We start from the raw sequence: 17,708 nt of genomic DNA on the forward strand, positions 1-17,708 counted from the left end.
ACACAGCGCTTTTACACTGCTCCTCCCGCACACACACTGCTCCTCCCGCACACACACAGCGCTCTTACACTGCTCCTCCCGCACACACACACAGTGCTCTTACACTGCTCCTCCCGCACACACACACAGTGCTCTTACACTGCTCCTCCCGCACACACACACAGCGCTCTTACACTGCTCCTCTCGCACACACACACAGCGCTCTTACACTGCTCCTCCCGCACACACACACACAGCGCTCTTACACTGCTCCTCCCGCACACACACAGCGCTCTTACACTGCTCCTCCCGCACACACACACAGCGCTCTTACACTGCTCCTCCCGCACACACACACACACACAGCGCTCTTACACTGCTCCTCCCGCACACACACACAGCGCTCTTAAACTGCTCCTCCCGCACACACACACAGCGCTCTTACACTGCTCCTCCCGCACACACACACAGCGCTCTTACACTGCTCCTCCCGCACACACAGTGCTCTTACACTACTCCTCTCGCACACACACACAGCGCTCTTACACTGCTCCTCCCGCAAACACACACACAGCGCTCTTACACTGCTCCTCCCGCACACACAGTGCTCTTACACTGCTCCTCCCGCACACACACGCAGCGCTCTTACACTGCTCCTCCCGCACACACAGTGCTCTTACACTACTCCTCTCGCACACACACACAGCGCTCTTACACTGCTCCTCCCGCAAACACACACACAGCACTCTTACACTGCTCCTCCCGCACACACACAGCGCTCTTACACTGCTCCTCCCGCACACACACACAGCGCTCTTACACTGCTCCTCCCGCACACACACACACACACAGCGCTCTTACACTGCTCCTCCCGCACACACACACAGCGCTCTTAAACTGCTCCTCCCGCACACACACACAGCGCTCTTACACTGCTCCTCCCGCACACACACACAGCGCTCTTACACTGCTCCTCCCGCACACACAGTGCTCTTACACTACTCCTCTCGCACACACACACAGCGCTCTTACACTGCTCCTCCCGCAAACACACACACAGCGCTCTTACACTGCTCCTCCCGCACACACAGTGCTCTTACACTGCTCCTCCCGCACACACACACAGCGCTCTTACACTGCTCCTCCCGCACACACAGTGCTCTTACACTACTCCTCTCGCACACACACACAGCGCTCTTACACTGCTCCTCCCGCAAACACACACACAGCGCTCTTACACTGCTCCTCCCGCACACACAGCGCTCCTACACTGCTCCTCCCGTACACACACACAGCGCTCTTACACTACTCCTCCCGCACACACACACAGCGCTCTTACACTGCTCCTCCCGCACACACACAGAGCGCTCTTACACTGCTCCTCCCACACACACACTGCTCCTCCCGCACACACACAGCGCTCTTACACTGCTCCTCCCGCACACACACACAGTGCTCTTACACTGCTCCTCCCGCACACACACACAGTGCTCTTACACTGCTCCTCCCGCACACACACACAGCGCTCTTACACTGCTCCTCTCGCACACACACACAGCGCTCTTACACTGCTCCTCCCGCACACACACACAGCGCTCTTACACTGCTCCTCCCGCACACACACAGCGCTCTTACACTGCTCCTCCCGCACACACACACAGCGCTCTTACACTGCTCCTCCCGCACACACACAGAGCGCTCTTACACTGCTCCTCCCGCACACACACACAGCGCTCTTACACTGCTCCTCCCGCACACACACACAGCGCTTTTACACTACTCCTCCCACACACACACAGCGTTCTAACACTGCCCCTCCCGCACACACACAGCGCTCTTACACTGCTCCTCCCGCACACACACACACAGCGCTCTTACACTGCTCCTCCCGCACACACACACAGCGCTCTAACACTGCTCCTCCCGCACACACACACAGCGCTCTTACTCTGCTCCTCCCGCACACACACAGCGCTCTTACACTGCTCCTCCCGCACACACAGCGCTCTTACTCTGCTCCTCCCGCACACACACACAGCGCTCTAACACTGCTCCTCCCGCACACACACACAGCGCTCTTACTCTGCTCCTCCCGCACACACACAGCGCTCTTACACTACTCCTCCTCGCACACACACACAGCGCTCTTACACTGCTCCTCCCGCACACACACACACAGCGCTCTTACACTGCTCCTCCCGCACACACACAGCGCTCTTACACTGCTCCTCCCGTACACACACACAGCGCTCTTACACTGCTCCTCCCGTACACACACACAGCGCTTTTACACTGCTCCTTCCGCACACACACTGCTCCTCCCGCACACACACTGCTCCTCCCGCACACACACACAGTGCTCTTACACTGCTCCTCCCGCACACACACACAGTGCTCTTACACTGCTCCTCCCGCACACACACACAGTGCTCTTACACTGCTCCTCCCGCACACACACACAGCGCTCTTACACTGCTCCTCTCGCACACACACACACAGCGCTCTTACACTGCTCCTCCCGCACACACACACAGCGCTCTTACACTGCTCCTCCCGCACACACACACATACACAGCGCTCTTACACTGCTCCTCCCGCACACACACAGCGCTCTTACACTGCTCCTCCCGCACACACAGCGCTCTTACACTGCTCCTCCCGCACAAACACACACACACACAGCGCTCTTAAACTGCTCCTCCCGCACACACACACAGCGCTCTTACACTGCTCCTCCCGCACACACACACAGCGCTCTTACACTGCTCCTCCCGCACACACACAGCGCTCTTACACTGCTCCTCCCGCACACACACACAGCGCTCTTACACTGCTCCTCCCGCACACACACACACAGCGCTCTTACACTGCTCCTCCCGCACACACAGTGCTCTTACACTGCTCCTCCCGCACACACACAGCGCTCTTACACTGCTCCTCCCGTACACACACACAGCGCTCTTACACTACTCCTCCCGCACACACACACAGCGCTCTTACACTGCTCCTCCCGCACACACACACACACACAGCGCTCTTACACTGCTCCTCCCGCACACACACACAGCGCTCTTACACTGCTCCTCCCGCACACACACACAGCGCTCTTACACTGCTCCTCCCGCACACACACACACAGCGCTCTTACACTGCTCCTCCCGCACACACACACAGCGTTCTTACACTACTCCTCCCGCACACACACACAGCGCTCTTACACTGCTCCTCCCGCACACACACACAGCGCTCTTACACTGCTCCTCCCGCACACACACACAGCGCTTTTACACTACTCCTCCCACACACACACAGCGTTCTAACACTGCTCCTCCCGCACACACACAGCGCTCTTACACTGCTCCTCCCGCACACACACACACAGCGCTCTTACACTGCTCCTCCCGCACATACACACAGCGCTCTTACACTGCTCCTCCCGCACACACACACACACACAGCGCTCTTACACTGCTCCTCCCGCACACACACACAGCGCTCTTACACTACTCCTCCCGCACACACACACAGCGCTCTTACACTGCTCCTCCCGCACACACACACACAGCGCTCTTACACTGCTCCTCCCGCACACACACACAGCGTTCTTACACTACTCCTCCCGCACACACACACAGCGCTCTTACACTGCTCCTCCCGCACACACACACACAGCGCTCTTACACTGCTCCTCCCGCACACACACAGCGCTCTTACACTGCTCCTCCCGTACACACACACAGCGCTCTTACACTGCTCCTCCCGCACACACACACAGCGCTTTTACACTGCTCCTCCCGCACACACACTGCTCCTCCCGCACACACACAGCGCTCTTACACTGCTCCTCCCGCACACACACACACACACACACAGCGCTCTTACACTGCTCCTCCCGCACACACACACAGCGCTCTTACACTGCTCCTCCCGCACACACACACAGCGCTCTTACACTGCTCCTCCCGCACACACACAGCGCTCTTACACTGCTCCTCCCGCACACACACACAGCGCTCTTACACTGCTCCTCCCGCACACACACACACACAGCGCTCTTACACTGCTCCTCCCACACACACACACAGCGCTCTTACACTGCTCCTCCCGCACACACACACACAGCGCTCTTACACTGCTCCTCCCGCACACACACACAGCGTTCTTACACTACTCCTCCCGCACACACACAGCGCTCTTACACTGCTCCTCCCGCACACACACACAGCGCTCTTACACTGCTCCTCCCGCACACACACAGCGCTCTTACACTGCTCCTCCCGTACACACACAGCGCTCTTACACTGCTCCTCCCGCACACACACACAGCGCTTTTACACTGCTCCTCCCGCACACACACACAGTGCTCTTACACTGCTCCTCCCGCACACACACACAGTGCTCTTACACTGCTCCTCCTGCACACACACACAGCGCTCTTACACTGCTCCTCCCGCACACACACACAGCGCTCTTACACTTCTCCTCCCGCACACACACAGCACTCTTACACTGCTCCTCTTGCACACACACAGCGCTCTTACACTGCTCCTCCCGCACACACACAGCGCTCTTACACTGCTCCTCCCGCACACACACACACAGCGCTCTTACACTGCTCCTCCCGCACACACACACAGCGCTCTTACACTGCTCCTCCCGCACACACACACAGCGCTCTTACACTGCTCCTCCCGCACACACACACAGCGCTCTTACACTGCTCCTCCCGCACACACACAGCGCTCTTACACTACTCCTCCCGCACACACACAGCGCTCTTACACTGCTCCTCCCGCACACACACAGCGCTCTTACACTGCTCCTCCCGCACACACACACACAGCGCTCTTACACTGCTCCTCCCGCACACACACAGCGCTCTTACACTACTCCTCCCGCACACACACACACACAGCGCTCTTACACTACTCCTCCCGCACACACACAGCGCTCTTACACTGCTCCTCCCGCACACACACACAGCGTTCTTACACTGCTCCTCCCGCACACACACACACAGCGCTCTTACACTGCTCCTCCCGCACACACACACAGCGCTCTTACACTGCTCCTCCCGCACACACACACACAGCGCTCTTACACTGCTCCTCCCGCACACACACACAGCGCTCTTACACTGCTCCTCCCGCACACACACACAGCGTTCTTACACTGCTCCTCCCGCACACACACACACAGCGCTCTTACACTGCTCCTCCCGCACACACACACAGCGCTCTTACACTGCTCCTTTTCCCTGCAGAGTTTGATGCTTCAGGTGGCAAAAGTTGCTCTAGAAAAAGAAGAAGCTGACACCGCTGCTGAGAAGGAGAGTTACCTGGAGGAACACTGCCCCACCCTAAACCTGCCAAGCAACATGCAGGAGCTGCAGGTACACTGCGCATATACAGCCATACACTGCACACTGCGCATATACAGCCATACACTGCACACTGCGCATATACAGCCATACACTGCACACTGCGCATATACAGCCATACACTGCGCATATACAGCCATACACTGCGCATATACAGCCATACACTGCGAATATACAGCCATACACTGCGCATATACAGCCGTACACTGCACATATACAGCCGTACACTGCACACTGCACACATACAGCCATACACTGCACACTGCGCATATACAGCCATACACTGCACACTGCACATATACAGCCATACACTGCACACTGCGCATATACAGCCATACACTGCACACTGCGCATATACAGCCATACACTGCACACTGCCCATATACAGCCATACACTGCACACTGCATATATACAGCCATACACTGCACACTGCGCATATACAGCCATACACTGCACATATACAGCCATACACTGCGAATATACAGCCATACACTGCGAATATACAGCCATACACTGCACACTGCGAATATACAGCCATACACTGCACACATACAGCCATACACTGCACACTGCACATATACAGCCATACACTGCGAATATACAGCCATACACTGCACATATACACCCATACACTGCGAATATACAGCCATACACTGCACACTGCGAATATACAGCCATACACTGCACACTGCACATATACAGCCATACACTGCACACTGCGAATATACAGCCATACACTGCACACTGCACATATACAGCCATACACTGCACACTGCGCATATACAGCCATACACTACACACTGCGCATATACAGCCATACACTACACACTGCGCATATACAGCCATACACTGCAAATATACAGCCATACGCTGCACACTGCGCATATACAGCCATACACTGCACACTGCGCATATACAGCCACACACTGCACTCTGCACATATACAGCCATACGCTGCACATATACAGCCATACACTGCGACTATACAGCCATACACTGCCCACTGCACATATACAGCCATAGACTGCGAATATACAGCCATACACTGCACACTGTGCATATTCAGCCATACACTGCACACTGCGCATATAGAGCCATACACTGCAAATATACAGCCATACACTGCACACTGCGCATATACAGCCATGCACTGCACACTGCACATATACAGCCATACACTGCACACTGCACATATACAGCCATACACTGCACACATACAGTCATACACTGCACACTGCGCATATACAGCCATACACTGCACATATACAGCCATACACTGCGAATATACAGCAATACATTGCGAAAATACAGCTATACACTGCGAATATACAGCCATACACTGCCCGCCGCACATATACAACAATAGACTGCGAATATACATCCATACACTGCACACTGCGCATATACAGCCATACACTGCACACTGTGCATATACAGCCATACACTGCACACTGCGCATATACAGCCATACACTGCACACTGCGCATATACAGCCATACACTGCACATATACAGCCATACACTGCGAATATACAGCCATACACTGCGAATATAGCCATACACTGCGAATATACAGCCATACACTGCACACTGCGCATATACAGCCATACACTGCACATATACAGCCATACACTACGAATATACAGCCATACACTGCACATATACAGTCATACACTGCACATATACAGCCATACACTGCGAATATACAGCCATACACTGCGAATATACAGCCATACACTGCACACTGCGAATATACAGCCATACACTGCACACTGCGCATATACAGCCATACACTGCACACTGCACATATACAGCCATACACTACACACTGCGCATATACAGCCATACACTGCACATATACGGCTATACACTGCACATATACAGCCATACACAGCGAATATACAGCCATACACTGCACACTGCGCATATACAGCCATACACTGCACATATACAGCCATACACTGCGAATATACAGCCATACACTGCACACTGCGCATATACAGCCATACACTGCACATATACAGCCATACACTGCAAATATACAGCCATACGCTGCACACTGCGCATATACAGCCATACACTGCACACTGCGCATAGACAGCCACACACTGCACATATACAGCCATACACTGCGCATATACAGCCATACACTACGCATATACAGCCATACACTGCACACTGCGCATATACAGCCACACACTGCACATATACAGCCATACACTGCGAATATACAGCCATACACTGCAAATATACAGCCATACACTGCACACTGCGCATATACAGCCATACACTGCACACTGCGCATATACAGCCATACACTGCGCATATACAGCCATACACTACACACTGCGCATATACAGCCATACACTGCAAATATACAGCCATACACTGCACACTGCGCATATACAGCCATACACTGCACACTGCGCATATACAGCCATACACTGTGCATATACAGCCACACACTGCGCATATACAGGCATACACTGCACACTGCGCATATACAGCCATACACTGCACATATACAGCCATACACTGCACACTGCGCATATACAGCCATACACTGTGCATATACAGCCATACACTGCACACTGTGCATATACAGCCATACACTGCACACTGCGCATATACAGCCATACACTGCACACTGCGCATATACAGCCATACACTGCACATATACAGCCATACACTGCACACTGCGCATATACAGCCATACACTGCACATATACAGCCATACACTGCGACTATACAGCCATACACTGCGAATATACAGCTATACACTGCGAATATACAGCCATACACTGCCCGCCGCACATATACAACAATAGACTGCGAATATACATCCGTACACTGCACACTGCGCATATACAGCCATACACTGCACACTGTGCATATACAGCCATACACTGCACACTGCGCATATACAGCCATACACTGCACACTGCGCATATACAGCCATACACTGCACATATACAGCCATACACTGCGAATATACAGCCATACACTGCGAATATAGCCATACACTGCGAATATACAGCCATACACTGCACACTGCGCATATACAGCCATACACTGCACATATACAGCCATACACTACGAATATACAGCCATAAACTGCACACTGCGCATATACAGCCATACACTGCACATATACAGCCATACACTGCACATATACAGCCATACACTGCGAATATACAGCCATACACTGCACACTGCGAATATACAGCCATACACTGCACACTGCGCATATACAGCCATACACTGCACACTGTGCATATACAGCCATACACTACACACTGCGCATATACAGCCATACACTGCACATATACAGCCATACACTGCACATATACAGCCATACACTGCACACTGCGCATATACAGCCATACACTGCACATATACAGCCATACACTGCGAATATACAGCCATACACTGCGCATATACAGCCATACACTGCACATATACAGCCATATACTGCGCATATACAGCCATACACTGCACACTGCGCATATACAGCCACACACTGCACATATACAGCCATACACTGCGAATATACAGCCATACACTGCAAATATACAGCCATACACTGCACACTGCGCATATACAGGCATACACTGCACACTGCGCATATACAGCCATACACTGCACACTGCGCATATACAGCCATACACTGTGCATATACAGCCATACACTGCACACTGTGCATATACAGCCATACACTGCACACTGCGCATATACAGCCATACACTGCACACTGCGCATATACAGCCATACACTGCGCATATACAGCCATACACTGCACACTGCGCATATACAGCCATACACTGCACATATACAGCCATACACTGCACACTGCGCATATACAGCCATACACTGCACATATACAGCCATACACTGCACACTGCGCATATACAGCCATACACTCGGAACACTGCGCATATACAGCCATACACTGCACATATACAGCCATACACTGCACACTGCACATATACAGCCATACACTGCACACTGCGCATATACAGCCATACACTGCGCATATACAGCCATACACTGCACACTGCGCATATACAGCCATACACTACTAACTGCGCGTATACAGCCATACACTGCACATATACAGCCATACACTGCACACTGCGCATATACAGCCATACACTGCACATATACAGCCATACACTCAGCACACTGCGCATATACAGCCATACACTTGGCACACTGCGCATATACAGCCATACACTGCACACTGCGCACTGGCCGTATATACACAGATATGCAGCGCACTGGGCGTATATACACAGATATACAACACATTCTATATATAACGGACTTACTGCATGTATATAACATGCTACACGTTTATAACATACTGTAAATATACAATATTTCAGGTGTACGACACACTGCATATATATTCCAGGGCCAGATTTCACCAGCGAAACTCTCTGGGTCGATATTTTGGGGAGTGAAAGGACCTCTCCCCTCCGAAACCCCCCCCCCCCCTCTCTTCCCCTTGCTCACGTCCCTCTCTCTCCCCAGGAATTCTGTAAAAAGTTACACGCCAAGGTTGATGTGGTAGATGAGGAGAGGTACGACCTGGAATGCAAAGTGCAGAAGAGCAGCAAGGAGGTGAGGGTCATTCTGGGAAATTCACCCTGCTACACACCTACATCATTCCACGTGCCATTCCTTTGGAGATCGCTCTATGAGCCTCCCATAGACATCTGCAGAACATCGCTCCATGAGCCTCCCATAGAGACCATTAGAACATCGGGTCTCTCATAGAGACCGTCAGAACATCGCTGCATGGGCCTCCCATAGAGATCGTCAGAACATCGCTGCATGGGCCTCCCATAGAGATCTGCAGAACATCGCTGCATGGGTCTCCCATAGAAATCTGCAGAACATCGCTGCATGGGCCTCCCATAGAAATCTGCAGAACATCGCTGCATGGGCCTCCCATAGAGATCGGCAGAACATCGCTGCATGGGCCTCCCATAGAGATCTGCAGAACATCGCTGCATGGGTCTCCCATAGACATCTGCAGAACATCGCTGCATGGGCCTCCCATAGAAATCTGCAGAACATCGCTGCATGGGCCTCCCATAGAGATTGGCAGAACATCGCTGCATGGGCCTCCCATAGACATCTGCAGAACATCGCTGCATGGGTCTCCCATAGAGATCGGCAGAACATCGCTGCATGGGCCTCCCATAGACATCTGCAGAACATCGCTGCATGGGCCTCCCATATACTGTAGATCTGCAGAACATCGCTGCATGGGTCTCCCATAGAGATCTGCAGAACATTGCTGCATGTGCCTCCCTAGAGATCTGCCGAACATCGCTGCATGGGCCTCCCTAGAGATCTGCAGAACATTGCTGCATGGGCCTCCCATAGAGATCTGCAGAATATCGCTGCATGGGCCTCCCTAGAGATCTGCAGAACATCGCTGCATGGGCCTCCCATAGAGATCTGCAGAATATCGCTGCATGGGCCTCCCATAGAGATCTGCAGAATATCGCTGCATGGGCCTCCCTAGAGATCTGCAGAACATCGCTGCATGGGCCTCCCATAGACATCTGCAGAACATCGCTGCATGGGTCTCCCATAGAGATCTGCAGAACATCGCTGCATGGGTCTCCCATAGAGATCTGCAGAACATCGCTGCATGGGTCTCCCATAGAGATCTGCAGAACATCGCTGCATGGGCCTCCCATATAGATCTGCAGAACATCGCTGCATGGGTCTCCCATAGAGATCTGCAGAATATCGCTGCATGGGCCTCCCTAGAGATCTGCAGAACATCGCTGCATGGGCCTCCCATAGAGATCTGCAGAACATCGCTGCATGGGTCTCCCATAGAGATCTGCAGAACATCGCTGCATGGGTCTCCCATAGAGATCTGCAGAACATCGCTGCATGGGTCTCCCATAGAGATCTGCAGAACATCGCTGCATGGGTCTCCCATAGAGATCTGCAGAAAATCGCTGCATGGGTCTCCCTAGACATCTGCAGAACATCGCTGCATGGGCCTCCCATAGAGATCTGCAGAACATCTCTGCATGGGTCTCCCATAGAGATCTGCAGAACATCGCTGCATGGGTCTCCCATAGAGATCTGCAGAACATCGCTGCATGGGTCTCCCATAGAGATCTGCAGAACATCGCTGCATGGGCCTCCCATATAGATCTGCAGAACATCGCTGCATGGGTCTCCCATAGAGATCTGCAGAACATCGCTGCATGGGCCTCCCATAGAGATTGGCAGAACATCGCTGCATGGGCCTCCCATAGACATCTGCAGAACATCGCTGCATGGGCCTCCCATATACTGTAGATCTGCAGAACATCGCTGCATGGGTCTCCCATAGAGATCTGCAGAACATTGCTGCATGTGCCTCCCTAGAGATCTGCAGAACATCGCTGCATGGGCCTCCCTAGAGATCTGCAGAACATTGCTGCATGGGCCTCCCATAGAGATCTGCAGAATATCGCTGCATGGGCCTCCCTAGAGATCTGCAGAACATCGCTGCATGGGCCTCCCATAGAGATCTGCAGAATATCGCTGCATGGGCCTCCCATAGAGATCTGCAGAATATCGCTGCATGGGCCTCCCTAGAGATCTGCAGAACATCGCTGCATGGGCCTCCCATAGACATCTGCAGAACATCGCTGCATGGGTCTCCCATAGAGATCTGCAGAACATCGCTGCATGGGTCTCCCATAGAGATCTGCAGAACATCGCTGCATGGGTCTCCCATAGAGATCTGCAGAACATCGCTGCATGGGCCTCCCATATAGATCTGCAGAACATCGCTGCATGGGTCTCCCATAGAGATCTGCAGAATATCGCTGCATGGGCCTCCCTAGAGATCTGCAGAACATCGCTGCATGGGCCTCCCATAGAGATCTGCAGAACATCGCTGCATGGGTCTCCCATAGAGATCTGCAGAACATCGCTGCATGGGTCTCCCATAGAGATCTGCAGAACATCGCTGCATGGGTCTCCCATAGAGATCTGCAGAACATCGCTGCATGGGTCTCCCATAGAGATCTGCAGAAAATCGCTGCATGGGTCTCCCATAGACATCTGCAGAACATCGCTGCATGGGCCTCCCATAGAGATCTGCAGAACATCTCTGCATGGGTCTCCCATAGAGATCTGCAGAACATCGCTGCATGGGTCTCCCATAGAGATCTGCAGAACATCGCTGCATGGGTCTCCCATAGAGATCTGCAGAACATCGCTGCATGGGCCTCCCATATAGATCTGCAGAACATCGCTGCATGGGCCTCCCATAGAGATCTGCAGAACATCGCTGCATGGGTCTCCCATAGAGATCTGCAGAACATCGCTGCATGTGCCTCCCTAGAGATCTGCAGAACATCGCTGCATGGGCCTCCCATAGAGATCTGCAGAACATCGCTGCATGGGTCTCCCATAGAGATCTGCAGAACATCGCTGCATCGGCCTCCCATAGAAATCTGCAGAACATCGCTGCATGGGTCTCCCATAGAAATCTGCAGAACATCGCTGCATGGGTCTCCCATAGAGATCTGCAGAACATCGCTGCATGGGCCTCCCATATAGATCTGCAGAACATCGCTGCATGGGCCTCCCATAGAGATCTGCAGAACATCGCTGCATGGGTCACCGCCCCTTGCCGCCAGCGACATCGCAAACACTGAATTACAAATCTTGCGACAGCGACGGGTGACGCGGCGCCTTCAATGTAACCTGCACTATAAGCTCAGCCTACGTCCATAAACCCCTTCGAGACAACTGTGTGCGTCTGTGTCTCTCTGTGCCCCATGTATCTTTTTGTCTGTATATATTTATATCCATATCTGGATCTATATCTGCCTCTCAGTCACTGGGTATCTGAACGTTTTCCTTTCTTTATGTATCCTTTGCTCTCGTTCTTTTTATGTATGTATGTATAGATATATATATCACTGGTTCCATCTTTGTCTCTCTTTCTTTTTGTCCGTATCACTCTCCATTCATGCCGGTTGTTCTAGATCCCTTCTTGGTCCCATCTTTTTCTCCTCCTCTCTTGACACTTTTTCTCGTCCCTGTCTCTTCCCTTTCTCCTCTTCTGTCTCACATTGCTCCTCTTTATCTCGCTTCCCTTTCTTTCTCTCCCCCTTTTCTCTCTGTCTCTCTATTGTCCTATCTTTCACCTCCATGTTTCTTTGCTCCTCTGTTCATGTCTTCTTGCCTTCGATGTGTTTCTCTCTGTCTCCGTTTCTTCTCTCGTTGTCCCCTCCTCTCTCTGTCCCTCTCCCCCCTGCTCTCTTTGTGTCACTCTCTCTGCCTCGACTATTCATCTCTCTGTCCTCTTCTCGCTTCCTTCTCCCTGCAGTTGGAAGACTTGAACCAGAAGATTTTTGACCTGCGGGGTAAGTTTAAGAGGCCCGCCTTGAGACGTGTGAGGATGTCAGCTGACGCCATGCTCCGCGCTCTTCTGGGCTCCAAGCACAAGGTCAACATGGAGCTCCGTGCCAACCTCAAGCAAGTCAAGAAAGAGGACACTGACAAGGTGAGACTTCAACCAATCACAGGGCGGGGATTATTAGGAAGGACAAGACATCCTGCACTCTAAAAACAGAAAGTTACACCCTACCAACAAACATGGCCCCCACTGAACACATATGGCCACGAGTAAACCAACGTGGTTGCTATTAAACAGATAGAAGCCTCTTAGCTAAAATGGCCGCCACTCAGCAAAGATAGCCTTCATACCACAAAAACACAGACTAGAAATGGCCTGCTGTTAACAAACATGGCCACTCTCCACAATCCAACATGGCCGCTGACCCCACGTTAACATGGTGCTCCTTCCACAGACAAACATGCCCCCCTCTCCATAGTATGTATTAGCAATACAGTCTCCAGCACTCACAAATCATGCTACCAAAATACACGTGATAAGGTAATACGTCCTGTAACTATAGACTCACGAGGCAAAAACAATGTCCCCCTAGTACAGAACACCACACGTGTCTCTCCTAGAGATGCAGATAAATGGATCCTATGAGATATTCTTAGTCCCAAAGACAGGCAACGTTTCGAGCCTTGTTAATTTTGCATATTCCGTATAAAAACATTCTTTTTTTTAAAAAAAAAATTTACTTCTGGGTTTTATTGGGAAAGATCGTGTTGCAGAAAATATGACCGGCATTCACGTTCACATCTAAATATATAATGACATACAACAAGCGACAGAGAAGCCCAATGCTACATCCAATACGACAAAAATACACAGTAAAATACTTATATATTCCCTTGAAAAAGGGTCATTTAGATCAACTCTTTGGCCAAAGCGTTGTAAGCCTGTGAGCCACGACAAGGCAGAGCCTGTTCACAGGTCCTAACACTACCAGATAAAAACTAATATACCTCTATTAGGAGGGAGAAAGACCAACATTGGATCTATATCCAGTAGAATGAAAAAGATCTGCTGACTTGGGAAATAGGGAGGGGCGGGCTTAAAACTCAAGCCACTCGAGCCACTAACCTCCAACAGCTAAGACAGCTGAAAATACGCTCAATAGCTCTCCTTTGGACACTTATATACATATATATTTTGTGGGGACTCAGGGGTTCCCAAAATGAGCTTGCTGGGGTTCTGTGTGTTGTTTGTTAACTTTTTTTTAGCTAGATATAGATCCAATGTTGGCCAAAGGGTTAAATAAATGACCCTATTTCAAGAGAATATATAAGTATTTTACTGTGTATTTTTGTCATATTGGATGTAGCATTGGGCTTCTCTGTCACTTGTTGTATACATATGCCACACTCAAAAGCTCTCCTTTTTAACACACACACACATATATATATATATTTAAGGTTATGGTGGGTAAAAAAAGTGACTAAAACCCTCCACAGTAAAGCATAAAGCAACTGTAAATATATATATATATATATTGTGGGGGCTCAGGGGTTCCCAAAAAGAGCTTACTGGGGTTCTGTGTGTTGCTATATAATGACATATACAGTATAGCATGAGTTCTATAAACAGCTTTTGCCTCTCGCCTATATATTAACATATATTTTCCCATGTTTTTTCCATTTTCATTATGTCCCATACAAGGATTCTGAAATTTAAAAAAAAAAAAAAATGTAAAAAAATATCACTATAAAACTACAGTATAATTAAACTAATTGCAGCAATGTACGAATAATAACTTTAAACGTTTTTTTTGTGTGCATCACACGGGTTATGATAGCGTGTTTTTGTGGGTGCTGGAGCCCCCAACGCCAATTCATACAACAGTATTGTATTTGTTTATCGTGGGTGCTTCATGCAGATGATACCCTGTGTCGCCAACCTACAATGTTACATCCATTCTAAGCCATTGCTGCATTACTTGCTTGCTATTGAGTGCTATCAGGTCCTAAAGGACACTTGGGTATTAACCCGTTGAGTACCGAGTCTCCTGAACCGCAGCACTATTGAGTCTGCATTAGTCCCATAAAGCTTGGAGCTGACACCACTGATAAGTAAGCTATACAATCATTAGTGAGGAAAGCAGTGGTGATGCAGGCAGTGGGCTGGTCAATCCATAGAGATACAGCGGAGCCTCTTCAAAGAAAAGACCCCACAGTAAATCACAGTGCGGTGCCAAGTAGCCTCACAACTGCCTAAAACATGACTGCATATATACTTGTGTACTCACGACACCCGTTCTGCACTGTAGCTACAAGAACGCTCCGGTGGCCATCTCTGTTCCTCGTGGTGTCGCCGTGCTCCTATCCGGATATGACGTGTAAGAGGGAGGATCTGGTAACCGCGGTCACAGCACTCCACACAACCAACGCTTGGAAAATTCAAAAAACTTTATTGAGCTCCACAGTGAGCATACATAGCACCACTCTGACGCGTTTCGTCTATAGAAAGACTTTTTGAAAAAGTGTTTCTATAGACGAAACGCGTCAGAGTGGTGCTATGTATGCTCACTGTGGAGCTTAATAAAGTTTTTTGAATTTTCCAAGCGTTGGTTGTGTGGAGTGCTGTGACCGCGGTTACCAGATCCTCCCTGCTATCAGGTCCTATCTATTATTGTCCTGTCCGCTTTCCATAAACAAACATGGGCGCTCTATATAAACATGGGCGCTCTATATAAACATGGGCGCTCTATATAAAACATGGGCGCTCTATATAAAACATGGGCGCTCTATATAAACATGGGCGCTCTATATAAACATGGGCGCTCTATATAAACATGGACGCTCTATATAAAACATGGGCGCTCTATATAAAACATGGGCGCTCTATATAAAACATGGGCGCTCTATATAAACATGGGCGCTCTATATAAAACATGGGCGCTCTATATAAAACATGGGCGCTCTATATAAAACATGGGCGCTCTATATAAAACATGGGCGCTCTATATAAAACATGGGCGCTCTATATAAACATGGGCGCTCTATATAAACATGGGCGCTCTTCACAGTCCAACATGGCTGCTCTCTACAATCCAACATGGCTGCTCTCTACAATCCAACATGGCTGCTCTCTACAATCCAACATGGCCACCATGTAAAGAAGCCACGGCTATTAACCCCTTTCCTCTCTCTCTCTATCAACCCAGGAGAAGGACCTCCGTGACGTGGGTGACTGGCGTAAGAACATTGAGGAGAAGTCCGGCATGGAAGGCAGGAAGAAGATGTTCGAGTCTGAGGCTTAAGCTCCCAGTGAGACCACGGCCATCTTTAACCCCCTGTCTGCTGGAGACGCCCGTCTCACCATATCATAGCGTGCCCCTCTGGCATCCAGGGGGTTAACCCCTCTGCTGCTCTGTTTACTCCCGTCCTCAGCAGCCAAGGGGTTATTAAAGTCTTACCTCCCCCCTCCTCCCACCCGGGTCCCAGACACCTCACCACTTCACACCCCCAGGGAAGGTCTTACAGGGTGCTGGGGGGGCCGGGGGAGGAGGGAACCGGGCCTGGGGGACCTCTATCTTGTACCCCACAGTCTGGTTCTGCAGCAGTTGTGTTGTGTGGACATGAAAACGTAACCATGTAAATAAAGCTTGTGACGTCCTTAAAGATTGGTGATACCTGGAATGGAGATGATGTCACTGTGTCCTTTCTTCTGCCTCATATGCTGCCGGATTGTTTCCGTCGTTTTAATCAACTCCGGCCAGGTTTCATCCAATGGAGAGCACAGTCACTCACACTGGTCGCTCACACTGGAGAGCAGTGTCACTCACACTGGAGAGCAGTGTCGCTCACACTGGAGAGCAGTGTCGCTCACACTGGAGAGCAGAGTCTCTCACACTGGAGAGCAGTGTCGCTCACACTGGAGAGCAGTGTCGCTCACACTGGAGAGCAGAGTCTCTCA

The 17,708-nt window shown here is 50.9% G+C and overlaps 1 protein-coding gene across 1 annotated transcript in view; it reads left to right on the top strand.

Annotated features, from left to right (window-relative positions):
• TNNI2 (troponin I2, fast skeletal type) overlaps positions 1-17,435 on the top strand; it is a 28,584-nt gene extending 11,149 nt beyond the window's left edge. The window contains exons 2-5 of the mRNA XM_075566905.1: positions 5,243-5,371; positions 9,893-9,982; positions 13,722-13,898; positions 16,957-17,435. Of these exons, the coding sequence (XP_075423020.1) occupies positions 5,249-5,371; positions 9,893-9,982; positions 13,722-13,898; positions 16,957-17,052 (486 nt within the window). The 5' untranslated portion in view covers positions 5,243-5,248 and the 3' untranslated portion in view covers positions 17,053-17,435. The remainder of the gene's footprint in view (positions 1-5,242; positions 5,372-9,892; positions 9,983-13,721; positions 13,899-16,956) is intronic.
• Positions 17,436-17,708: the final 273 nt, after the last annotated feature.

Source organism: Ascaphus truei, chromosome 12 (genome assembly GCF_040206685.1).
Source record: "Ascaphus truei isolate aAscTru1 chromosome 12, aAscTru1.hap1, whole genome shotgun sequence".
Classification (NCBI taxonomy): Eukaryota; Metazoa; Chordata; class Amphibia; order Anura; family Ascaphidae; genus Ascaphus; species Ascaphus truei.